General features: G+C 47.1%; 2 protein-coding genes across 11 annotated transcripts in view; one reads left to right on the top strand and one right to left on the bottom strand.

Annotated features, from left to right (window-relative positions):
* Nucleotides 1–10,430, top strand: part of LOC116817251 (GON-4-like protein) — a 46,306-nt gene extending 35,876 nt beyond the window's left edge. For all 8 annotated transcript variants that reach the window (XM_032767168.2, XM_075070986.1, XM_032767167.2 and 5 more), the window contains 6 exons: nt 305–424; nt 771–884; nt 4,067–4,274; nt 5,194–6,022; nt 8,425–8,527; nt 9,940–10,430. In XM_032767168.2, the coding sequence (XP_032623059.1) occupies nt 305–424; nt 771–884; nt 4,067–4,274; nt 5,194–6,022; nt 8,425–8,527; nt 9,940–10,089 (1,524 nt within the window). In that variant the 3' untranslated portion in view covers nt 10,090–10,430. The remainder of the gene's footprint in view (nt 1–304; nt 425–770; nt 885–4,066; nt 4,275–5,193; nt 6,023–8,424; nt 8,528–9,939) is intronic.
* Nucleotides 10,431–10,749: 319 nt separating this feature from the next.
* MSTO1 (misato mitochondrial distribution and morphology regulator 1) lies at nt 10,750–25,436 on the bottom strand. Of its 3 annotated transcripts, XM_032767173.2 has the most exons (13): nt 25,147–25,436; nt 24,730–24,799; nt 16,879–16,954; nt 15,867–15,921; nt 14,734–14,875; nt 14,456–14,573; nt 14,227–14,361; nt 13,792–13,944; nt 12,492–12,623; nt 12,006–12,190; nt 11,543–11,647; nt 11,316–11,431; nt 10,750–11,028 (listed from the first exon to the last, which is right to left on the bottom strand). In XM_032767173.2, exons 1-13 carry the CDS (start codon nt 25,157–25,159, stop codon nt 10,790–10,792), a joined length of 1,539 nt encoding a protein of 512 aa, XP_032623064.1. In that variant the 5' UTR covers nt 25,160–25,436; the 3' UTR covers nt 10,750–10,789. The 3 variants fall into 3 exon arrangements, with proteins under 3 accessions (XP_032623064.1, XP_032623068.1, XP_032623067.1); XM_032767176.2 differs by lacking the exon at nt 11,316–11,431 and having other exon boundaries at nt 10,936–11,028; nt 25,147–25,258; XM_032767177.1 differs by lacking the exons at nt 15,867–15,921; nt 24,730–24,799; nt 25,147–25,436 and having other exon boundaries at nt 16,879–16,945.

The following is a 25,436-nucleotide window of genomic DNA, read 5'->3' on the forward strand; positions in this document are numbered from 1 at the left end:
AAACTAGGGGAGAGAAGTAGGAAGGCTTGGATCCCTCAGACTGCAAGTCTTAATAGGGAGGTGACAGACCCAGAAAGGAAGAGATGGGATAAAGGTCTGGAATTGTGGGTGGCTGGGAATGGTTGGGGTGGAAAATTCAAATTCTTTCAGCACTTGTTACTTTTGACATTATTGTGAACTTGTCACGCTGCCCTGAAATGGGGCTTGATGCAAAGAAAGCCCTTTGTAGGAGAGAGTATGAAAGGTCAGTCTACTGAAAGCTCCCCTTGCTGTACTGGTAACACAGCCTCTGTGCTTCTTTTAGTTTGATGGGTTTGAAGAGGTGTCGTTACCAGATGTAGAAGAGGAGGAGGAAACCCCCAAGATGCACACAGCCTCGAAAAATAAAAAGAGGAAAGAGATTGGAGGCCAGAACAATGACAAGGTGGGACTGGGATATTTGACTAGCCCACAGTATGTGGCCTTTTCCATACTCCAGGCAAATACATGTCTAGGAAGACAAATGTTGTAGAAATAGTCCTAGTCTCTAAAGAGTTAGGCAACAGGATGAAAGGGATTAAAATATTTCTGCCCAAATTTCAGCTGCTTCGATCTCTGTTGGCAATTTACTTGCTTTAGTTCTCCCTGGGGGGTGTCAGACTAGCCCTGCTCTGGCTCTTTCTGTGGACTGGCCAGCCTGTGACCTGCTTCTGTTTGGTGTGTATGTGTTATCTGTGCAGTACTCTGTGTGGATCAGGAAAGTTCATGTCAGCTGGTGTGTTTGTTTCCAGGAGATGGAGTGGGTGGATGGGGTGAAGGAATGTTCCTGCTCCTGCCATGAAGGGAGCAGTGACCCCAAACTAAAGAAGAGCAAGAGGAGGACTTGCAACCATTCCAGCTGTAAGGTCAGTTGAAGGGGGCTGAGCCCTGGGATGGTGGGGGCAAGGAACAGTTGTACGGTGTATCCTATTGTATGGTGTTTGTTAATTCACCCAGGCTTGTTCCTCCTGTCTCCAGAGTGTAATGTATTATAACTAGGGCTGTTGATTAATCGCAGTTAACTCATGCAACTAACTAAAAAAGAATCGCAATTAAAAACATTAATTGCAATTAATCGCACTGTTATACAATAGAATAACAATTGACATTTATTAAATATTTTTGTATGTTTTTCTACATTTTCATATATCTATTTCATTTACAACACAGAATACAAAATATACAGTGCTCACTTTATATTATTTTTATTACAAATATTTGCACTGTGAAAATGAAACAGAAGAAACAGTATTTTTCAATTCACCTCAGACAGGTACTGTAATGCAATCTCTTTATCATGAAAGTGCAACTTACAAATGTAGGGTTTTTTGTTATATAACTGCACTCAAAAACAAAACAATGTAAAACTTTAGCGTGTACAAGTCCACTCAGTCCTACTTCTTGTTCAGTCAAGCGCTAAGAAAAACAAGGTTGTTTACATTTATGGAGATAATGGTGCCCACTTCTTAATTACAATGTCACTTGAAAGTGAGAACACGTGTTCGCATGGCATTGTTGTAGCTGGCGTCACAAAAATTTTTTGTGCCAGATGTGCTAAATATTCATATGCCTCTTCATGCTTCGGCCATCGTTCCAGAGGACATGCTTCCATGCTGATGATGCTCATTAAAAAAAAAAAATGCGCTAATTAAATTTGTGACTGAACTCCTTGGGGGAGAATTGTATTTCTCCTGCTCTGTTTTACCTGCATTCTGCCATATGTTGTAGCAGTTTTGAATGATGACCCAGCACATGCTCATTTTTAAGAAGACTTTCACTGCAAATTTGACAAAATGAAAAGAAGATACCAATGTGAAATTTCTAAAGATAGCTACAGCACTCAACCCAAGATTTAAGAATCTGAAGTGCCTTCCAAAATAGAGGGATGAGGTATGGAGCATGCTTTCAGAAATCTTAAAAGAGCAACACTCTGATTTGGAAACTACAGAACCCAAACCACCAAAGAAGAAAATCAACCTTCTGCTGGTGGCATCTGACTCATGATGATGAAAATGAACATGTCAGTCCACACTGCTTTGGATTATCAAGCAGAACCTGTCAGCAGCATGGAGATATGCCATCTGGAATGGTGGTTAAAGCATCAAGGGACATATTAATTTTTTAGCGCATCTGGCATGCAACTATCTTGCAACGCCAGCTACAACAGTGCCTGTGAACACCTGTTCTCACTTTCAGGTGACGTTGTAATTAAGAAATGGGCAGCGTTATCTCCCAAAATGTAAATAAACTTGTTTGAGCTATTGGCTGAACAAGAAGTAGGACTGAATGGACTTGTAGGTGCTAAAGTTTTACACTGTTTTTATTTTTGAATTCAGGTTTTTTTGTACATAATTCTACATTTGTAAGTTCAGCTTTCATGATAGAGATTGCACTACAGTACTTGTATTATGTGAATTGAAAAATACAATTTCTTTTTTACAGTGCAAATATTTGTAATAAAAAATAAATACAAAATGAGCACTGTACACTTTGTATTCTGTATTGTAATTAAAATCAATATATTTGAAAAATGTAGAAAACATCCAAAAATATTTAAATAAATGATATTCTGTTAACAGCATGATTAATCACAATTAATGTTTTTAATTGCCTGACAGTCCTAATTAAAACAAACATCCAAAGGGGAACCACCAAAATAAGCACCTCCCTCTTATGAGCTCTAACTGTGGTAACCTTTCTCTTCTCATACGCCTTCCATTCCATTTTACTACCCCTCCCTTGCTGTGTTACATACCTGAGATTTTTGTGCTCTTCCAGGACAAGTAAAACGGTGTGGAGGAAGCTTGCTTAGACACTATGTGACCTGAACCTTTTTATCTGTTCATGGATATAGAAGTTTGGTTTCCTAAAGAAGTAGTACATAAACTGCTAAGTTGAAGGCTGAGTTTGGACTGAGGGATAGTGAGGGTTCTAGGAAAAGGCAGCCTAGATTAATTTATTCTAAGAATGGGTGCACAACTGGTTGAAAGACTAGTCAAGGAGTAGTTATCAGTGGCTTGCTGCCAAACTGGGAGAGTGTATCTAGCGGGATCTCTTAGGTCATTCCTCGGTCTGATATTATTCAATATTTTCATTAATGACTTGGATAATGGAGTGGAGAGTATGCTTATCAAATTTGCAGATGACATGAAGCTGGGAGGGGTTACAAGTACTTGGCAGGAGAGGACTAGGTTTCAACAGGATCTTGACAAATTGGAGAACTGTTCAGAAATCAAGATGAAATTCAAAAAAAAAATAGTGCAAAGTACTACTCTTAGGATGCAAAAATCAAACACAGAGATGCAAAATGGGGAATAAGTGGGAGGCAGTAGTACTGATGAAAAGGATCCGAGTGTTATAGTGGCTCACAAAGTGACTATGAATTAACAATGTAATGCAGCTGCTAATATCATTCTGGGGTATATTAAGAGGAGTGTCATATGCAAGACATGGGAAGTAATTGTTCCACACTAGTCAGTACTGGGGAGGCCTCAATCAGAGTACTATGACCAGTTCTGGGACCACACTTAACATGTGGACAAATTGGAGAGAGTCCAGAGGAGAGCAAGAAAAATAAGATTTAGAAAACTTGATCTGTGAAGAAAGTTTAAAAAAACCCAGGGCATGTTTTAGTGTTAAGAAAAGAAGTCTGAGTGGGGACCTAATAAGTCTTCAAATATGTTTAGGGCTGTTGTAATCAATTGTTCTTCCTGTCACTAAAGGTAGGACAAGAAGTAATTGGCTTAATCTGTAGCAAGGGAGATTTAGGTTAGATGTTTGGAAGAACTTTTACTGATAAGGGAAGTTAAGATCTGAAATAGGAGAGTCTGTGGAATCCCCATCATGCAGGTTTCTAAGACCAGGTTGGACAAACACGTGTCAGGGATGGTCTAAGTTTACTTTGTCCTACCTCAATTCAGGGGGCTGGACTTCATGACTTCCAGAGGGCCCTTCCAGCCCCATTGTTTCTATGATTGTGGTGCTATGGGTTGGTCAGATACCCTGAAAGCCCGTTTGTAATCTCTGAAGTTCTTATTCTGATCTTCAGGTGTGTGATAGCAAATCCTATAAAAATAAAGATTCTCAAGAGCTCACTAACAGCCTGACTCAACGAGAGTTGAGCCCTCAGCCTGAAGAGAAGGAGCTTGGGACATGTAAGGAGCCTGCAGAGGAGTCTCTGGAGTACAGGGATGAAGTGGAGAATGGCCAGAGCAGAACAAAAACCATGCCTAGGAAAGCAGACTCCCTGGCTTCAGGTCTGTGAATGTCATATGCATGGGCAGCTGTCACTGTGTAAATCGTGCAGACAAATTGAGATGGGTCTTAAGTGTCGTCTAAATGCAAATTCACTGAGGTTAAAATGAGGATGATTAGAAATAGTTGTTAATTCAGCTCCTTCCATGTGCCTTCCCTTGGCTCTGGGTATTTAGGCCACCTAATCTATGAGTATACCTGCCCCCATGTCAGTCATCTTAGCCTACCTGGACAAAGAGCCCCCATCAAATTTAAACTATTCTGATGGATTGTTCGTGGAACTCTCCCCTCCACGGGACTGGAGAGCCTTCCTGAGACCTCCACAAAATTACTAACTTATGTGAGATCTCCTTGCCAGCACACTTTTCCCTGCAGTTCCGTCTATCCAGAGTACTTATTTAGTTATTCTCCCTCCTCCGATCATAACACAATTCAAACCAACCTCCTCCCAGCCTTCCTTTAAATTCTCCCCTCCTCAGTTACCTTCCCTTCTGTCCAACACACACAAAATACACAGGATGACTGGCAGTGTAAATACACTAAGGGGGCATACCCCTCCTGTCCATAAATGCAGTTGGATTACAGCTTGCTCGGGATGCCTAGCATATATGGAGCTGCCATCTTGTTTTCCATGTTTTACTATTAAGGGGCAGGCAGCACCTAGTCCACATTGGGATACTAGCATGTGTAACACCTTTTTACAGGCATAGGATATTCAGAGCCTCGCTAGCTGTGATTTACCTCTGCACCCAGCACTCTTACACAGTAACATACTTAGGGAAACTGCACTGGGGAGTGATCTGTGAAAAGCACAGCAGAGGTTAAAACTGTATTCTCTGGTTTACAGCACTTTGTGCTCCAATCTAAAATCTCTGTCCTTCAGAAGTTCCTCCTACTAATCTTGTGGGGTTTCTTGGGCAGGATCTCAACTAGAAGGACAGCTGATCTGCTGCAGAGGTGTGTCTTCTGAAGGAGGATTGCCGAATAGCAGGGTCCTAGAACTGAGCTCTGCAGGAAGCCCTCTGTGCTCTGCAAAAGCTCGGGTCACTGCTGTTGTGGACACTGCAAAAGAAAGTCAAACTGGAATTGCTGACTCTGGATTTAATATAAAGCTGCCTCAACAGAACAAAAGCAACCCTTATGGTCTAGGAAGTTATAGTGAGACCAGATTAAACCAGAGACAAGGAGGGACTGGTGAGGGTTCCCTTGGCCTTGCCAAGCATGTTTTAGGGTCTGATTCAGCTACAAGGACAGGCTGCACGGGAGCTGATCATTTCCCTGGAAGGAGCTTGCAACAGAATGTAGCTCTTCAGTTCAAGTCATCAGTTAAGCCTGGACGTGCTCCTTCAAAATCAGGAGGGAGAGAAATGGAGAGATTGTCCTTCCCTCTGAAAGGAAAACCTGAAGTGAGGAGGAATTGGTTGGGAGCAGTTAGAAAACTCAGGCTGAAGATACGGGATAAGAGCTCCCACTTGCAGGTCCCCAGTGATCGTATACTATCAGAAGCAGATGGTACTGGCTGCATTGGAGTCTCTCCTTTTGACCAGGAATCACAGAGCAGATTAAAGTCAAATAAAAGTAACTGCTGCTTTGAGGTGCACCAACAGTCTGAAGAGCTGGGATGTAGAGCAGTTCCTTCTGACATGGGGCAAAGAGAAGATGAGCAGCAGCAGAAAATCATGGAAGCCACCATGTGTGCAAAGAACAGCAAAGTCAGCTCTACTGGGGAGAAGGTTGTTCTCTGGACCAGGTATGTCCTCGTGCATCATATTTTATGTTCCTATTATAGTGTGTCTGCAGTGACTCATCTCTCAGCTGCTGTAGTTTCCCTTTTTTCCATCTTGTTGTCTCCCATTCCTGATGTCTTTCCTTATGTCTTCTCGTCTATCTTCATCTTGTTCTCCAGTCTAGTTTCTTACTGGAGCAGCCCAGAACAGTAGCCTAACACTTTTCATCCCAACTGTTAAACATACTGCCTTGTCTCAGGCAGGTACTTTGAGCTGGGAAAGAAGGGATTTTCCCTAGGAGCCCCCCTGCGCAAGGGCAGCATGTGAACTGCTGGCTGGGGGAGGCTAGTCCCACCCCTTCTGCCCAGGGCCCCACCAGAGCCAAGCACCCCCTTCCCTCCCCCACACCGCAGCCACCAGCCCAGTCCCACAGCTAGCACCCCAGCCACAAAGGAGTGCTGGGAAGGCAGGCGGTCCCAGCCTGGGGTGGGGTGGCATGGGCACATGGACAGTGTGTGGCCCCACCCCCAGAGCACTGAGGGGCTGGACTCAGAGCCGGGAGGACTACTGGAGCCGCAGCTGCACTCAGGGAGCATCACGGCAAGGGTGGGGTTATGCCTGGCTATTTGGGGAGGCAACTCCTCCCCTTCCTATGCAACCCGCTGCTTATGCACCTGCCCAAGAAAGGCTAAGCACAATGCCTGAAGCTGGCCATCACCAGTGTGTGGCAGCTCTTGAGAGACACACTTAGGGTGAGAGCCATGAAGATGCCTTAAGTCCTAGTTTTAGGCACACCTGCTGTTAGTGAAACACTTGCTTGCTGCCGCCTAACTCTTGCACCTAAATTTACTCAGTGCCCAGCTTTTTTATTTTTTCCCCTTGGGCCATGTGTGCTGCAGCCTCACTCTAGGCAGCGAGGTACCTGTCTTCTGCATATGCATGTACGCTGCTGCCCTATTATAGGCATCTGGACACCTGTGTCCCACCTAAGCCTCAGCGTGATTCACAAACAACGAAAAATAGGTGTGTGGCTGCCCAAATTGTAGGCAAGGGACCCAATGTGGTAGGTCACTGTGACGGAGTAGGAATGGGGCGAACTGACCTGGGAATGTTGCCTGGGAGTTTTACTGAGACTGTCTGCATTGGTAATGGGATACCATAGTGATGCTACCTGAACCCGGGGGGGGCGGGGGTGTGTGAGCCCAGGTGACACCTTTTGCCCTGGAAACTGGACAAAGGCTGGAGGAGGAGCCGGGGGCGGAGGCTGGAGGAGACTGCAGGGGGAGTTTCAGTTTTAGAGCTGGCTGGGGAAGCAGAGGGAACGCCAAAGTTGAGGGATAAGCTCCCTGCCCCCCTGGAGATCTGACTGAGGGGTCCTGGCTGTACCTACAAGCCCTGCTTGGGACTGTGTTCCTGTTGTCTAATAAACCTTCCATTTTACTGGCTGGCTGAGAGTCATGGTGAATCGCAGGAATTGGGGGTGCAGGCCCCTGACTTCCTTATACTCCGTGACAGTTGCCTCTGAGCATCCCTACCAGATCCAGCCTCTCTGGTGAGTTCATACATAGCCTTGGCGGGAGGATCTCCCTTATAATCTTTAGCCTAGGGGCCAGGATACTCACCCACAATGTTAGCAAGTCTCCTGTCCTCCTAAGGGAGAGAAGGAGTATGAACAGGGATTTGCCACCTCGCAGTTGAGTACCCTAACAACTAGGCTATGGACTATACTGATGCAGCACTCCCTCAGTCTCTCCTATTGAAGTTCCCTGTTAATTAAACCATGGAATACTTAAACTAAGCTAGAGAGACACTCCATAGCCGAGCCTAGCACACTTGTGTGAGGTGGGAGATCCCTGCTCAAATCACTTCTCCCTCACAAGGGGAAGAGGGGGTGCCTCCTATATTTTGGATGAGTACCTTATTCACTAAGCTAAAGATTCCAAGGGCAGTCTTGTCCCTTTTCATACACCCCCCCCCAGCTGTTTTATTTCAAATTCTGTACACAATTTGAGCAGCCAAGCACCAATCTTTTCCATTGTGTGGCTCAGTAACAGAGCTAGATGTCTTCTGTGAAGCCCAGACTTGTTTTCCTATCTCTGAAAGAGCTCTGGTTGGTATTTCCCAGTGGGTAGTTTAGGTGGCTCCTGGCCTATTGTGCTGGCTTTGTAAGGCACAGTCAAAGGTCCCCTGTAGGTGGCTAACTTGGGCTTCGGGGATTGCAGATTTGTTCCTGTGATTTTTCTAAGCACCTCAAAGTTAGACACCATGATGCTCAGCATTGCAACAACCTGGGTCCCTTTGTGCATCCCACCCTGAAGTACACTGGTGGTTTTTTTGGGTTTTTTTTCATACTTGAGGTGGCTGTAGGGTCAGTCTCTTCCTCTTGCTCCAAGCTGTGTCCATAACTGTGGTGTATTGCTTACAGGGAGGCCGACCGTGTCATTCTTACCACTTGCCAGGAGCGAGGAGCCCACCTGGAAACGTTCAGTGCCATCTCACAGGAACTGGGCAATAAAACTGCTAGTGAGGTAAGTGCTTGTATGTGAGAGGGGTGAAGATCATTTTGAAAGCTGTTAAGGGGTTTGCAAACTGGGGGGTGGGGGTCATGACTTCTTGGGGCGGTGGGGGTGTCGTGAGATTGTGAGGTGGGGGGTTGGGCTGTCAGCCTCCACCTCCAAAACTTGCTTTGTCTCCAGAATTTATAATAGTATTCAATATAAAAAAGTCACACACAGAGGCTTGGTGTGTGAAAGGGGTCACCAACGCAATATTTTGAGCACCACTGCTTAAGATAGTGGCTTTCAAACTGTGGGTCATAACCCAGTACTGGGTCACGGAATGTAAAGCACTGGGTCCTAGCAACTCTGGTCAGCTGTTAAAAGTCCTGTTGGTGGTGCTGCCCGGCTAAGGCAGATTAGTCCCTACCTGTTCCAACACTGTGCTGTGCCCCAGAAGTGGCCAGCAGCAGGTCCAGCTCCTAGGCAGGGGGGCCATGGGCTCTCTGCGCTGCCCCCACCCCAAGCACTGGCACTGCACTCCCATTGGCTGGGAAGCTCAATGGCTGAGAGCTGCTTGCGTGCCTCCGCCTAGGAGTCAGACCTGTTGCTGGCCGCTTCTGGGATGCAGCATGGTCCTTGGTGCCAGACAGGTGGGAAGCCTGCCTCTGCACTGCTGACTGGGAGATGCCAGAGTAAGCCTGTACCCCAGCCCTGAGCCCCCCCAAGCCCCTCATCTCTGGCCTCACCCCAGAGCTGCCTCCTACACCCTGAATCCCTCATTCTTATCACCACCCTGCAGCCCTCACTCCCAGACTCCAACCTTCTGCCCCAGCACTAAGCCCCTCCACACTCCAAACCCCTCATCCCCCAGCTCCATTGAGTCATGACCATCAACAATTTTCTTCAACTGGGGCACCAGAAAAAAAGTTTGAAAACCAGAGGCTTAAGGGACTGAGAGATGGTCACTGCATTAGGCTTGGCACCCAGGCTACCTTGTGCCACAAAACGGGGGGGGGGGGGGAAGTCCACCTTCATAGCTTATGGGTCGGTGCAGAAGAGTGCTGGGACTAATTGCACAAGGTTCTGGAATTTAGGATGGTGGTGCACTGGCAGAGTTGTGAGGTGTGAGCTGTTCAGAGCTATATCCCTTGTGGTGCTTCCCACCATCATGTACTAGGCTGATTGTGTAAAAGCTCTGTGATGTTCCACACACAGTTTGCTATTAACACTAGATAATTAGCTCAGCTCTGTAACTTGACTGTTTGGTGTCCAAGATTTTTAAAATGATTCCTGGGTCCTTCATTTCTTTCTCCTTTGATGGGATTAGAGCGTGTTAAATGCTTCTGCTTTCACAGTGGGTCTAATCTTGGTGTTATGGATGAGTGGGACCTACAGACCCCAGTGCATGAACCATTTACTCTCAACTCTCTCTCTATGGTCAGGTGTCCCACCGGTTCAGGGAATTGATGAGGCTCTTCCATACATCCTATGATGGAAGCTCTGAGGATGAGGAAGATGCAACAAGCACCAGCAATACTGACCAGCTGTCAGATAAGGATCTGCTCCTCTCTGAAGAAGAACAGGATGACTAAACTACACTTGTGAGGTCATTACCAACAAACTGGCTAGTACCTAGAGGCAGGAATATTTGCACAGGACTGTAACTTAAAATGGCACCTTACTTTTTGGGATAATCTTGCTACATATGTAATCAACTACATTTCATTTCTACAGGTCTAATGTTTGACACAAAATTAGTAGGATAATTTTACCCTGACAGCTTTTCATTCTGCAAATATGATCTGCATGACTAAAAGAGGAAAGTTTATAAAGACTCCATTGGGGCTAGGCCCTGCCTCTCTGTGTAGTAGATTTAAATTGAACATCCTAGTGATTTATTGCAGATACAGCAGTAAAAAACTTGTAATTATTGTATCATAAGCTGTGTCCTGTTTTCAGCCTTGAAGTAAATGCTTTCCAGATATAAAAAAGTAATCAAATTTATAAAATTTGAGTGGGAAAGACTATAAGCTGAAATGATCTATGGTTATTGTTCAGTCTCATTTTAAAGCATAACTATTCTGTTGTGATAAATGATGGACACTGCTGCTGTGAATGGGCAAGTTCCATGCTTGAATTACAGGTGTCTAATGCCACCCTCTCTCTCTGTGTAACAAGATGGAGCACAACTGTCACTTAATTTGCAGTAACATTTTATTCTTAAAAAAAAAATGTTGAACTAGGGCACTGACTTTAAAGTTTCTCTTCTTCCTAAAGTGATAGGAAGTAGAGTTAGTCTGAGTCTGCTTCATCCTCAGATTCATCCAACTCAGAGCTTGTTTTATAGCATTGGGACAGCGTTCTTAGCTCATGTAGAGCCTCCTGAAAATCATAAAGTTCAATGCCTGCAGAGAAAAAGCTAGCCCAGCGCCGTACATCCACTCGGTGCAGCTCCTTATATAAACTGTAGAGAGCACTGTGTAGAGTAGGTGATGACTGTAGTGCTGTTAGGACAGGAATGCTTTCAACTGCTGCGGAAAAAACATCTTCACTGAATCATCTGTCATTACATTCAGAGTATGTCACCATGTCCCCTTCCCATTCTACTAGGGACAGGGGTCTTGAGAGAGCCTATAGGACAATGTCATTAGCATGCACTGGGCTCTACTCAAGCTAGCTATTTTCCAGCTGTTGGTTAATATACTCTTAGTTTCTAAGCTTTTCTTTAAAACAAGCATTAACTCCTTCCTCACAGCTGTTTGATGCAGCTGTATGGTACTGAGCAGTTTGTCACATAAGGTGTGTGAGAGTATCTTACCTGTTGCACAGCTGGGAAGCTTGTCCAGGAGGAAACCTTGCTTGTTTAGAAGAGCAGAGAAAAATTGGGGGTATGGGGCTAACACTTTACATGGGCCCTGAAGCAAATATGAGGTGCTGCCAATGAAACAAAGTGAGGAAGAATTATCCAAAATTCACTATAGAAGTTTCATAATTAGCAGTCAGTGACCCATCCCCCAAGCTGGCTAGTCAGAGCATATCACCAACCTGAATGTCCCTGGGCACCGAGAACGTAAGTAGCTTCCCAGAACCTCCTCTCCAGTTTCACAAACATGGAGGGCAGACTTGGGTTGTGACCCTGGAGGAAGATTACTGCAAAGAAAAACAAGTAAATGCATATTATAGGAGTGCCTGAATTGAGATGCTGGTACCTGTGGCTGAGCTATAGGGAGCCAGCAATGGTTCTATACTGATCTAAAACCAGCAGCATGTACTAGAACAATGCAAGGGTACTGTAATTCTCAGTAACAAGAGATTCTCCCTTACTGACACCACCTGACAGGCAAAGCAGGCCTTCCACATATCCGAAAGGTTACCTGCTTCAGTTCTTTTGGATGAGTAAGGATTTAAAGGCTATAGTCCCTCCCTTAAGAAGCCCCTATTGTCAGAGATCACTATGGCTAGGGGCCAGCTCTGAAAGACAAGTATTTGATCTAGCTGTTTCTCTTACCTGATATGATTTTCTTTGCCAATTCCTCTCAGCACAACAGACTGAGCAAAACAGCAGCTGTCCTTTTGCTCCCCACATGAAGACAATGGTGTCCATGGCACTGCAAGCTGGTAGCTGCACAAAGCATCTGGGAGAGATTGACCATATGCTATAGGAAAGGGCACAGCAGCTCCTGCAGCCACAACCTGAGAGCCAGAGGGAGAACAGGCCAATAGAAATGTTTGTAATAATTTGAGCTTAGCTTTATCTGGGGATCAGGAGGGACTCATGCAAAAGATCTGTATCCAAAACTACCAGCAGACATTGATGCAGCATGTTATAACATCCACATGCACAGAGGCTCAATTTATAGGCAAGAGGAAAGATTCTGCCAGTGAGAGGTATGAAACAGAGCAGCTATAGTAACACATTCACCATATTACTTCTATCTTACACCAATGAGGCTGGAAGGGCTGAATGATAATGATTTTCTTAGAAGAACACTACCTTTCTCCCAGAGCTGTTAAATGCATCAGCAAGCTGTACCATGGAGAACTGGGAGGAACGGAGTCTGTATGGAGCACTGAAGGTATCCAATGCTGTTGCCAAGATTGCACTGCTATGAAAGTTTAGAGAGGCCTACAGAATAACAATTAAACCACAGCAACGTTACAGGAGGAAAAGGTCGTTTGAGACTGAATTTCAGATTGTTCAGTTCCTTAACCAAACCAACTAAAGCAGTTTCAGAGAAAACAGCCCAGAGGACACAAACTGATGTTACATTTTAAAGCCTGAATAACTTGTTGACATTCATTCATTAGAAATCTGTTAATAAAAAAAATGCTATTGCTGATCACCTCATTAGTAATTTCTCCAATGACACAATTTTAGTGTTATAGTCAGCCCATATGTTCTGCTGGGCATTCCCATTGGGGGCTCAGGTCACTGAGACCACGTCCTAGAATCTACAAAGTTTTAAGCTTTCTGCAATTCAGCTAGCATTGTAAGAAGCTGATTAAATCAAAGTGCAATGAGCCAGTGTCGGCCTCCAATTACAACTTTGCACCAGTTTAGATTTCCTGTGCAGTCACCCATATGCATTAGCTCCAGCCTTGGACTGAACCAGTTAAACAAGAGTCGAGACTCTGCAAACTGAATTCAATTATGTGAATGAATCCATCTTAGTCCTGTAACTAAAGCCGTGCAAATCTGTGGCTACCCGCTTTATATCTGCAGACTATGCTTGCCGATCATGTGTGTATACAAATTTTGTATCTATGCAGGGCTCTACCTACAACACAACGTAAGTGTGTGAAACAATTCAGCAACCTACAATTATTACAACTAATGTTGTAAAGGGCCATAACCCAGAGTTAAAATGAAGAGTGCAGTAAATGGCAGCACAGGTAATTGAAACGTAGGCTCATGTGAGAGCAGAAAACAGCAGGTAAATAATTCAGGCCTGTGAGTAATCTAAGGGTTATTAAACAGATCACCACAGTCACTGGACAGACCAGAACTAAGGGGGCTGTAGGTTTAAAATTGAGGAAATATGCAGTGATGGAGTTATGTAATCAACTTCAAAGGTTAGGGATAGGATTAAGCAGGTTCCCCAAGACAAACTATTATTTAGACTTTCCCTCTATATAGAGCATAGCTTGATTTTTCAGCATGGGAGGATTTAGCCCTTCTTGCACAAAGTTCTGACAATACAGAATATATACACTAGTGTGGTCTGGCCTTTCCAGACAAAGAGTTCCCAAAAGCTTCCAGTCTGTCTGCACAGTCAGTGACAGTGTATACTCACATCATAATGTACATATGGGAGTGTAACAGGGGCTTCTGGTTTGAGTCCCAGACTTCCATTGAGTGACAGTGGGCAAAAGAGTGAGCTGTGACTGGAGAGATGGACAATTCCCAGGACTGTGTTCATCAGCCTGTAAAAATCCTTCCAGGACACCTACAGACAAAAGATGCCAAAAAAATCCACACAGCTCTGCATAGCAATTAAACATAATGCCACCCAGTTAATCTGCCCTGGCCTTAGGTTCCTTTGGAAGTAAAAGTGCTATGCCAGGCAGACAGAAGGGCAGCTACTGTTGCAGTACCCACTGCACTGAGATGCTCTTTTGATCAATCCTCTTCCTTCTCAATATCGAGTTTACAGGAAGCAGTCTGAGTCAGAATGTGTGCACTAATGTCAGGAGATCAGGCAGTCTCTCTTTTCCCACTGCACACTTACCCCAACATTATCAATGACTGGAGTCAATCCCCATGTCAGGATTCCTCTCCCTGAATACTCATCATGGAGAAGTTCTGTCACCTTAGCTCCAACTCCAGAAAATCCATTGTTCAAGTCGCAGAGAATCTGAAAACCCTATACCGAAAGGGGCAAATAGTATTGAACTTTTGCTAGAAATTCAAATTGGCAGAATTCCCCAACCAGGTCAGGTTAATGTAACCCCATGTACCTGCAGATAATCACACTCTTCCACGTAGAAGTGCAATCTATCTTCCAGCTCCTCTAGGTAAGTGGGGTCATGCAGGAGGCTTTCACCTTGTCCAAAGGCTTCGAGTTGACTGGACTCCCTAACAGAAGGGACAAGGTGAGCATTTAACTCTGCTCCCTCTTTTTGTGTCTTTTAGCACGTATCCAATTAGGCTGATCCCTAAATTGCAGTCAGCAGCTGTGCCCCTTCCTGCAGCTACCACTTTGCCTCAGTTTGCATTTGAAGTGAAATAAACATACCCATCATCGTTGTACTGATGTATCATGAAGATGCTTCTAGGATGCAGACGCACTCGGAGGTAATCAGACCAAACCCGCACACTGCCTTCCAACTGGTGACCCTTTTGGGAAACATGCAACTGTGTAGGGAGCTGAGATACATCTGCAAGAAGATTTACAGATAAAGGTTCAGGTCAGAGGGTCCTTCCAACACTCAGCTTCTAATAACCCAGACAGTGGGGATCACAAAGCTCTCTGCTAAAGTGTTTTTGATTTTAAACCAAGCTCCCAGTACTTTACCCATAATTCTCTTGGTAAGCAACTAACCTAGTCCCACACTTATTTCCTTTGCCCTTCACACCATGTCATTATCGCAAGCCCCTGCCTGTCACAGACTCATAGCAACAGAATAGCATTGTGATAAGACTACTACCTGTGTGTAAAATTATACTTTGTGTTAAATAGAGTGCTTTGGAGCTCAATACTAGCATACAAAACGAACCAATGGAGGAAAGCAGCCACAGGATGGAGTATGATGAATTTGGACTTAAAATAAGAGAGATTAATAAGACTGGGACTTTTCAGTTTGGAAAAGAGACGATTAATGGGGGATATGATAGAGGTCTATAAAATCATGACAGGTGTGGAGAAGAGTAAATAAAGTGTTATTTACTCCTCATAACACAAGAACTACAGGTCACCAAATGAAATTAATAGGCAACGGGTTTAAAACGAAGAATTTCTTCCCATCACGCACTGTCAACCTGTGGAACTCTTTAGCAGAGGCTGTTGTGAAGGCCAAGACTATAACTGGATTTAAAAAAACCTAGATAAATTTATGGAGGATAAGTTCATCCATGGCTATTAGCCTCGGTTTTGCCAGAAGTTGGGAATGGGCAACAAGGATGGATCATTTGATTATTACCTGTTCTGTTCATTCCCTCTGAAGTCCCTGGCATTGGCCACTGTTGGGAGACAGGATATTGGGCTAGATGGACCTTTGGTTTGACCTAGAATGGCCTTTCTTATGTTCTTTAATCAAAATTAATCTCTTGATTGACTGCAGTGATGTCCCTTCCCCATTTCATTCGCTTTACAATTCTCTATTTCTGTGATCTTTGACCTAGACAGACAGGCATGGAAGACATACACACCTTTACTGAGAGGAAGAGCTCTGGGACTGAAGTCTCCATCAGAGGACATGCCTCCCTGCAACAAAAAGCCCCAGAGACAAGTTTTACTATGGCTTTGCCTCACTTGTAGATGGGTAGCAGGGCAATGTAGTGGGATGGGGCTCTGAACATTGTTCTACATCTGGGCTTCTATATTATGCTGTACAGTTCATAAAGTTTCATTCATTTCTCTAGTAATTTTATTCGGAATGACCGCAAAGTGATTCACACAAACAGCAGTACTGTGATGCAGGCAACAACTAGTATAACGCATGCTGCAGGGCACTAGGGGAGGAATGCAGTCTTAATCAAGGACACCAATGATAGATATTCAGCCTGAATTTGTAAAACTACTGCCAAGCTACAGAGATGTGTTATTTGGACAATGTTTCATCCATTTTTCTCACATCAAAACAGGAGACTTTCGATTTGAACAGACAGCTCAACATTAGAGAAAAGACCCTTTCACAGCTCTTGAATGGAGAAAAAAACCAAACAAAACCAAACCATTGTTGGTGCAATTCCAATGGCTGTCTCTGGTTCATTTACGGTTGTACTTTTTTCACACAGTTTGTGCAAGGACAGCTTTCCCTCCTACATCCATCACCAATAACTAAATCCAGAACCTACAGTCCTGCCTTTACTGCAGCTTCTCAGTCTCTCTGCCCTTGGGCATTGCCACTGGAGACATGGAGAAGTCAGCTGCTCTGCTGGTCTTATGTTCAGAAAGGCCTTAGGAAGGTTTAAGAAGGAAATAATTCCAACCACAAGTTCTTTTACAAAAAAAAAAAAAAAAAGCAGGCAGATCAACAGGATCTGGCCAAGTTTGTATGTGGGTTAGAGGGAGTAGAAAGTTCTAGACACCAAAACCTACCAACAACAATATCTAACAAAGTCTGTTGCCAAAAACAAAACCCTGTTAATTTAGCATCTCTGATTCTAGGATACAAATCAAACCCACTGAGTCTCTACACCTTGAGTTCTGGCTTCTCACCTCCAGTTTGCTGAGGTCCTGTAGAAAAAGGTTCTTTGCAGGAGGGTCGTCTTGATGAGCCATCAGATTACCCTGCCTGAAAAATAAATCTCATTATTTGTCCTACAGGAGCATAAAGAGGCCTCAGAGAACAAGGTTGCACTTGGCACTCTACATGCATGTAGCAAGACAGTCATCCCACCCCAAAGAGCTTATAGTCTAGTATCTAGCTCACTAAATACAACCTGGCTCTTGAGTTGTGATAAGAACATTGATCTGTTATGGTAATTCCTAATTAATTACAATAGCCAACACTGCACGTTTCAGGAAACGATGCAAGAAACCACCTAGTGGACAATTCTAAGAATAACCTACCCAGAGGAGATGATTCCTTCTAAGCTACAAGATCAGCAGAAAATTCTTCTGTTCTTCGAGTGATTGCTCATATCCATTCCAGTTAGGTGTGCGCGCCGCATGCATGTTCATCGGAAGATTTTTACCCTAGCAACACTCGGTGGGTCGGCTGGGCACCCCCTGGAGTGGTGCCACCATGGCGCCGGATATATACCCCTGCCGACCCAACTGCCCTTCAGTTCCTTCTTACTGCCCGTGTCAGTCGTTGGAACAGGTCATAGTTCTTTCATCGTTATTGTGTATATAGTTCAATTTTCTATATTTCTACTTAGTTTTATTAGTTCTTTAACGTAGTTATTGTATAGAGTTAAGAGGGGTTGGGGATTAGCCCTTTCCCCTCACCCGGGAAAACCATGCTTGGTTCACCGGGTTTCAAACCCTGCTCGGCTTGTCGCAAGCCGATGCCAACAGGAGAGCCTCATGACTCCTGCCTTAAGTGCCTGGGGGAATCCCACCTTGCAGACAAGTGCCACATCTGCAAGGCCTTCAAGCCGCGGATGAAAAAGGAGCAGGACTTTCGTCTCAAACAGCTCCTGATGGAGGCAGCCCTTACTCCTCCGCCCTCGGCACCAAGCGCCGGACAGTCCGCACCGGGGAGAAGTGGATCTTCAGCACTGGAGCGCACCGGCACCACGAAGGCCTCTCGGCACCAACTGTCGCTGGCCCAGAAACCTGCCCAGCACGGCTCTCTCCCCCCGCAGGTCAAGAGGCACAAGACTCCTGTGACGCCCGTGCCTACGTCGCAGTCAGAGCACCCGCCTAAGTCGGACCGCCTGGCACCGACAACTTCAGCGCCGTTGATTCCGGTCTCGCAAGAGCCATCGAGTTTGGTGCCTGACAGCTCCCCAGCACGTGCCGTGGTTGAGCTTATTGTTCCCTCCATGGTAGAGACATTCTCTACGGCAAGGGAGCTGATTGCCCTGACAGACCCTGCGCTGCCTCAACCCCCGGCACCGCCGGTGCAGGTTATCCGATCAGTAGGCAAGCCTGCCCTGCTGAGACCATCCTCGCTCGGCACCGCTGAAAGGCACCCGACACAATCGAGGTCCCGCCGGCGTTCTCGGTCCCATCACCAATCCCGGTCCCTACGCCACTTGCAGTCCCGGTACCACTCTCCATCTCGGTACCGGTCGTACTCGTGGCACCATTCAAGATTGCGCTTGCCAACCCAATACTCTTGGCACCGATCCAGCTCCTGGCACTGTTCATGGCACGGCACCTCTCGCAGCCGCTCTCGACGTAAAGCTTCGAGGTTCTGGTCGACCTCCCGGCACCACTCCGGTTGCAGGTCCTCGTCTCATTCCCGGTACCGGTATGGCGCCTGGTACCGTTCTCCGGTGTCGCGTGGAGACGGATCAACCAGACGCAGAGACCCTTCCCAAGTGGTTTCAGCTCCTCTGTGGCCGTCTCGCCATACATCAGTATCATCACGTGCGGACAGTGCCTCCTACGCACACGACCATGATTCGGATACACACAGCCGAGTCTTTCAAGAGACCCACGGCCCAGATCAGGGACCTCATCAGTGGTCCTTCTGGACACCTTGGGCATATCACCAAGCCCAAGGTGGACCCGCAGTGACATCACGCTCCGTTCCATCGGAACATAGGGTGCCAGAAGCCACTGTCAGCCGCCCCCCTCCTGCGGGTACAGAGGAAGCTTCCATCCACGCACTGGACCCTCAGGTCCCACCAGTCCCTGACGTCCCCCATGATCAGGAGACCATACAGGACCCACTCGTCCCGGGCCTTTCGTCTTCCTCTTCCCCGGATGAAGCGATAGCAGGGACATCCTCATTGGGCCTGCCTCCAATTGACCTCAGGGCACACCAGGACCTCCTGAGGCGCGCGTCGCCCTGAATATAAACCTCCAGGTGGAGGAGGTTCCGGAGGTTGAGGAGCTCGTGGTAGATATACTGTCAGCAGATGCAACAACTTGAGTGGCCTTACCGTTCATTCGATCGATTCAAGCTAAGGCAGATACTGTCTGGCAATCCCTGGCATCTATTCCGCCCACAGCCAGAGGAGTGGAACAGAAGTAGATGGTGCCCTCTAAGGGGTACGAGTACTTATACGTGCACCCTCCTCCTCGCTCACTGGTCGTACAGTCCATAAATGAATGGGAGCGCCATGGCCAGCAAGCCCCTCCCCCAAAATCTAAGGAGGCTAGGCGCATGGATTTGTTGGGCCGTAAAATCTACTCCGCGGGGGACCTCCAACTCAGGGTGGCGAACCAGCAAGCCCTACTTAGCAGGTATAATTACAACACCTGGGAGGCGGTAGGGAAATTCACAGAGCTGGTCCCGCAAAACTCCCGCCAGGAATTTAAGGCACTACTGGAGGAAGGAAAGAAGGTGGCAAGAACTTCTCTCCAGGCCTTGCTGGACGCTGCCGATTCGGCAGCCAGAACTGTGACTTCTGGAATGCCATGAGGCGTATATCATGGCTTCAGGTGTCAGGCCTGCCACCTGAACTTCAGCACACTATCCAAGACTTGCCATTCGATGGCCAGGGTCTTTTCTCCAAGAAGACGGACCCTAGGCTACAGAGTCTGAAAGATAATTGGGTGATTATGCGTTCGCTCGGGATGCATACACCACAGACTCAACGAAGATCCTTCTGCACCCAACCTCAACGCCCTTACCCCCCGCCTAGACCAAGACAGGACTTTGGCAGGAGGCGAGGTCGAGGCAACTCTGCGACGACACTTCTGGCCTCAAGGGATCAGAATAAACGTCTCCAAGTCAACGTGGGATTCCAAACTGAACTTCTTGAGGTGTCCAGGAGGGCGGTGTACATTGTCTCCAGATCTTGTCAGTTTTACAACCGCCTTTCCCCTTTCCTCCCTGCGTGGACCATATAAACTCGTGTTGGGTCCTACGCACGGTTTTAGATTCGGATACCACTCCAGTTTATTTCACTCCTGCCCTCCCAGCCCCCTTCCTTGTCCCTTGTCAGGGACCCCTTCTCGATGAAGCCATCCTTTTAATGCAGAGACGGACGCTCCTTGCCATGGGAGTTATAGAGGAGGTACTGAGACTTAAGGGGCAGGGGTTTGATTCCCGGTATTCCAATCCCCAAGGCGAAAGGAGGCCTCAGGCCTATCCTGGAACCTGCGAGAACTGAACAGTTCATGGGAAAAAGTGAAGTTCCACATGGTGATTCCCTGAGGACCAATCATCCCATCTTTGTCCCGAGAACTGGTACGCTGCCCTCGACATGAAGGACGCATATTTCCAATTGCCATTTACCCTGCGCACAGACGGTACCTCCGGGTTTGTGGTCTCATCAGTATTTCAGTTTATGGTCCTTCCGTTTGGCCTCTCTACAGCCCCCTCGATATTCACGAAGTGCATGGCTGTATCGCTGCCCTCCCCCGTCGTCATCGAATACATTGTCTTCCGTACAATCGACGACTGGATCATTCGGCGAGACCTCCGAGGCCCAAGTCCCAGTCATGAGGCGTCATCAAGACCTCTTCATGCGACTAGGCCTGATGATCAACCTAGAGAAATTTACTTAGTGGCCTACGCAAAGCAATGCGTTCATTGGGGCCATCCTGGACTCAATCTCGCAAAGCCAGTTACTACGACCCCGTTTCAGCAAGAGCATCAATTATACAAGCCTTTCAAAACTTTCCCGACAACTTTGGCTCACCACTTGTCTCGCCCTCCCGGTCACATGGCTGCCTGCACGTTCAGTGCCCAAGCCAAAACAGACTACGTCTGCGTTCCCCTTCAAACTTGGCTCGCCTCGTTTGACTGCCCAGGCAAGGACACCATAATATGGTAGTCACCATTCCCCCGAGCATCCTAGGCCCCTCGACGGTGGCTGACGCCTCCCTGGTGTGTGCAGGACTGCCGTTCCAAATCGCCACCGCCCTCCATGTCCCCTGACGGATGGACCGTCATCTCTCAGCTGTGCTCATTCTCAGACACTTTGCACTCAGGCCTTGGTCGTCTCAGAGCTGCTTACACATAAAATGTCCGAGAACTGAGAGCAGTCTGTCTGGCAGCCAGGCGTTCCAGAACACCTACAGGGCCAGTGTCTCTAGTGGGTTACAGACAACACAATGGCCATTACTACAAAAACAACAGGAGGGACACAATCCAACTTGGGACTTTGTTGCAGAGCCCCACTCAATAGACCTGTAGCGTCCTTTTCTTCCCAGGAGTGCGGGAAACACTCTGGCAATCAAACTCAGCAGATCCTTCCTGTCTTCACGATGTGGTCGATTCTCCGGACATTATCCATTCTGTCTCCGGAATGGGATTACCCCACGATAAACCTCCTTTGCTTCCCGCGAGAACAGGAAATGCCAGAGGTACTGCTCCTCAGGTCTCTCCCAGGGTTTTGATCTCGACGCCTTCCTGTATTCCGTGGAAGAGCATCTACTTACGCCTTTCCACCATTCCCGTTGGTTCACAAGGTCCTACTAAAGCTCGCAGACAGAGCTTGCCTGATCATGATCGCCCTGCGTTGGCCCAGGCAACACTGGCTACACCATTTTGCTCGAGCCTGTCGCATAGCCAACCCATCACCTCTGCCTTCGTCATCCAGACTTCATAACTCAGGACACAGCGGCTTCACCACCCAGACCTGCAGTCCCTTCACCACACGGCATAGTTCCTGCGTGGTTAACCCAGTCAGAGTTATGTTGCTCTGCCTCAGTGCCAACAAGTACTTCCTGGTAGCAGAAATCTCTCACTCAGTCTACATACCTGGCCAAGATGGAAGCGTTTCTCGCTGCTGGTGCAAAACGCAAATCGAGAAGAAGTTACTCCATCGACGGTCTCGATCCCCACATCTTGGACTACCTGTCTGGTCTCTCAAACAAGGCAGGGCCTAGCAGTATCATCAGTTGAGGGTGCGCTTGCGGCCATTTCTACCTTCCACCCAGGAGAAAGGTGCCGCTCCGTGTTTTCAATGCTTGGTTTCCAGGTTCCTTAAGGGCTTGGATCGCTCCTATACCCCCAATACGCAGCCCTGCCCTACCTGGACCTCAGTTCTAGTCTTAACAGACATTACGTCTCTACCATTCGAGCGTTAGCAACTTGCTCCGCTCTATATTCTGTCCTGGAAACAGTTTTTCCTCGTAAGCCATTCCAGGCAGACGAGTCTGCGACGCTTCGGGCACTCACAGTGACCCACCGTACACAGTCTTTCACAAGGACAAAAGTGCAGTTCGCCGACACATCCAGCCTTGCCTCCCTAAAGTCGGTATCGCCTTTCATACCAATCAGGGACATCTTCCTTCTGCGGTTTTCCCGAACCCGCACTCATCACCGGGAAACAACAACTGCACTCCCTAGATGTCTGTAGGGCGCTCGCATTTTATATCGAACGGACAAAGCCCTTTCGTAAATCGCCCCAACTCTTTGTTGCGTGGCAGACCAAATGAGGTGACTACCTGGCTCCTCCCGGAGGATCTTCCTCTTGTGGTACGGCATGCATCTGCCACTTGCTTATGACTTGGCCTCATGTTCCCTCGGGCCATCTCACTGCACATTCTAACCAGGGCTCAGGCTGCATCTGTGCCTCCTGCTCACGTACCAATCCAGGAAATATGTGCGCAGCTACCTGGTCCTCGTCCACACCTTTGCTTCGCCTTATGCTCTGGCTCAACAGTCTAGAGATGATGCAACATTTGGTCTCAGCAGTTTTGCATTTCTGCCACTCTCCACTCCGGGACCTTAACCGCCTAGGAAGGCTTGGAATCACCTAACTGGATGGATATGAGCAAGAAGAAAGATGTACTTCACCTTCTGTAACTGTTGTTCTTCAAAGATGTGTTGCCTTCCTATCCATTCCAAACTCGCCCCCTTCCCACTGTCAGAGGTAGCGGTAAGAAGGAGGCGGCGGTTGGGTTGGCAGGGTACACTTAGCCCTCCCAGCGACCACCGAGTTGCAGGGTAAAAAATCTTCAACAACGTTTTGCATGGAGCATGGCACACCTAACTGAAGAACTGGATGTGAGCAACCACATCTCGAAGAAACAACAGTTACAAAGCTGAGTAACTGTCTTTTCTAGTCCTGGATTTACGAAAAGAGGTCGCTGTTTGTCAGTTTCTTTTAACTTCTTTTATTATAGGCCCAGGTCATGGCAAGAGAGGGAGCAAGAGGGGAAACTTTCACAAACTAGAGAGGACTTCAGTTTGAGCAGTGAACCACTTGCGGGGACAGTTTCAGGTGAGAAACGAGAGGCTCAAAATGTTAATCATGACCTCGGCCATGCAGCAGGAGAATTAGATTTACGATAATTATCTTGCATTCCAGTATCATGCTAACATACTAGATCATTTTCATACAAACAGAATCACAATCTCTTCCCAAAGAAGAATTTACAATCTAAGAAAGAACAAACTTAGTTCTGTGGTCCAGAGTGGGCAACAAAACTGATAGGGGGCTGGAGCACTACTTCTTGAGGAGAGGCTGAGATTACTGGGATGTTTAGTCTGCAGAAGAGAAGAATGAGAGGATTTGATAGGCTACTTTGAAACTACCTGAAAGGGTTCAACGAGGTGGGATCTAGACTGTTCTCAGTGTAGATGACAACAGAACCAGGAGCAATGGTCTCAAGTTGCAGGGGGAGATTTAGGTTGGTATATAGAAAAAAACTTTTTCCACTAGGAGGGTGATGAAGCCACTGGACGTTGCCTAGGGAGGTGGTGGAATCTCCTTCCTTAGAGGTTTTTAAGGTCAGGCTTGACAAAGCCCTGGCTGGCATGATTTAGTTGGGGATTGGTCCTGCTTTGAGCAGGGGGGTGGACGAGATGGCCTCCTGAGGTCCCTCCTAACCCTGATATTCTATGATCAGAACCAAAAGCAGCTGGAAGCTTCAGAAAGATGAGGACTGAGTAAAAAGCCTTGAAAGCACAAAAAGGCATTAGAAACCTTAATGAGAGCAGTTGTTAGGGAAAGGGGAGAAGCCAGATTGGAGGGGACCCAGGATAGCACCTAACATGTCTTTGGCACTTAACTTTTTAGCCTATGAAAGCTTATGCCCAAATAAGTTTTTTAGTCTCTAAGGTGCCACAAGGACTTCTCGTTGTTTTTGCTGATACAGACTAACATGGCTACCGCTCTGAAACCTAACTTTTATGGTTATTTAGTACAGCCACAACACCTGAAAGCAGCTGTGCAGTGACTGAGCTAAGCCCTGCAGCTGACCAAGTAGCACCATTACAATACAGTGCATTCACTGGTGCTTCCAGGCCACTACAAAGGCACAGCTACAAATCTCTCACTGAGCTGCTGTCCATTTTAGAGCACAGCATGATATGGCAGAGAGAGAACAATGCGTCTAAGAACTAGCAGCTGGGGAAAGACCAACAGCTGCGGTCCATCTAGGTCTAAGTGCAGGCTTCAGAGAAGAAGGGCAGGAGGCACATGACCCACATTGTTGCAGCAGCATAACCTCTCCAGCTAAGAGGATGTAAGAACAAATGGTAACACTCACCATGCTACCGAGGTGTCTATTTTCATGTCCCCATATAAACATCCCTCTTGTTTCAGAGAGTTCAGGCTTCCTGCATAAGAGAACAGGTCACTGAAGCTGCTGCTTAGTATATTGTCAAGGTTTGCAGTACTTGGGACTAAAGACAGTAAGAAATCGCACCATATTCTCCACTCTAGATGAACCCCACCCCACAGAAGTTTGAGGCTGGCACCACCAGGCATCATGCGCCTGCACAGAGAGTGGGATGAAGTGATGCGTCTAGCACCACAAGGTGGGGGTGGAGGGTCAGCAAAGCACTGTTGGTGGGATGCTCTCCCCACTGGGGCAAGATCCTTTGCACGTACCTCCCACGGACCACTAGCATCAGGGTTTCACTCACACTCCCCCCCCCGGGGTGCAGCAGCCCCCCACCCCTACCTTTCAAGTCCATAAGGATGAGTCGAGGTGTGTATGTCTCTTGCCGACTGAGGGTCCGCCCAGCCCGGTACAGCACATCGGGGCAGACCTTGCGCTCCTGCTCATGCACCTCTGATTCACAGAGCAATGCAGCATCCTATGGCGGCGAGAGAGGGTCAGTGCTACCAGGAGACTGAGCAACCCCCGCCCGCAACACACACCCCCCTCTGGTCCCCTGCACCTCACAGTCCCCACTGCGCCCCCGCGCGCATATTACCCTCTCAGCAGCCTCCGCTCCAGCTACGGCTGGC

This window comes from Chelonoidis abingdonii, chromosome 11, assembly GCF_003597395.2.
Source record: "Chelonoidis abingdonii isolate Lonesome George chromosome 11, CheloAbing_2.0, whole genome shotgun sequence".
Taxonomy (NCBI): domain Eukaryota; kingdom Metazoa; phylum Chordata; order Testudines; family Testudinidae; genus Chelonoidis; species Chelonoidis abingdonii.

Bases quoted from the DNA above. Each gene is read 5' to 3' on its own strand.
- MSTO1 (XM_032767173.2), bottom strand. The intron at 16,955-24,729 runs GTGAGTGTTACC...TTTATTTTTCAG, and splicing joins ATAGACACCTCGGTAGCATG to GCAGGGTAATCTGATGGCTC. The intron at 11,029-11,315 runs GTAAGATACTCT...TTTTTTCCGCAG, and splicing joins GCTTCCCAGCTGTGCAACAG to CAGTTGAAAGCATTCCTGTC.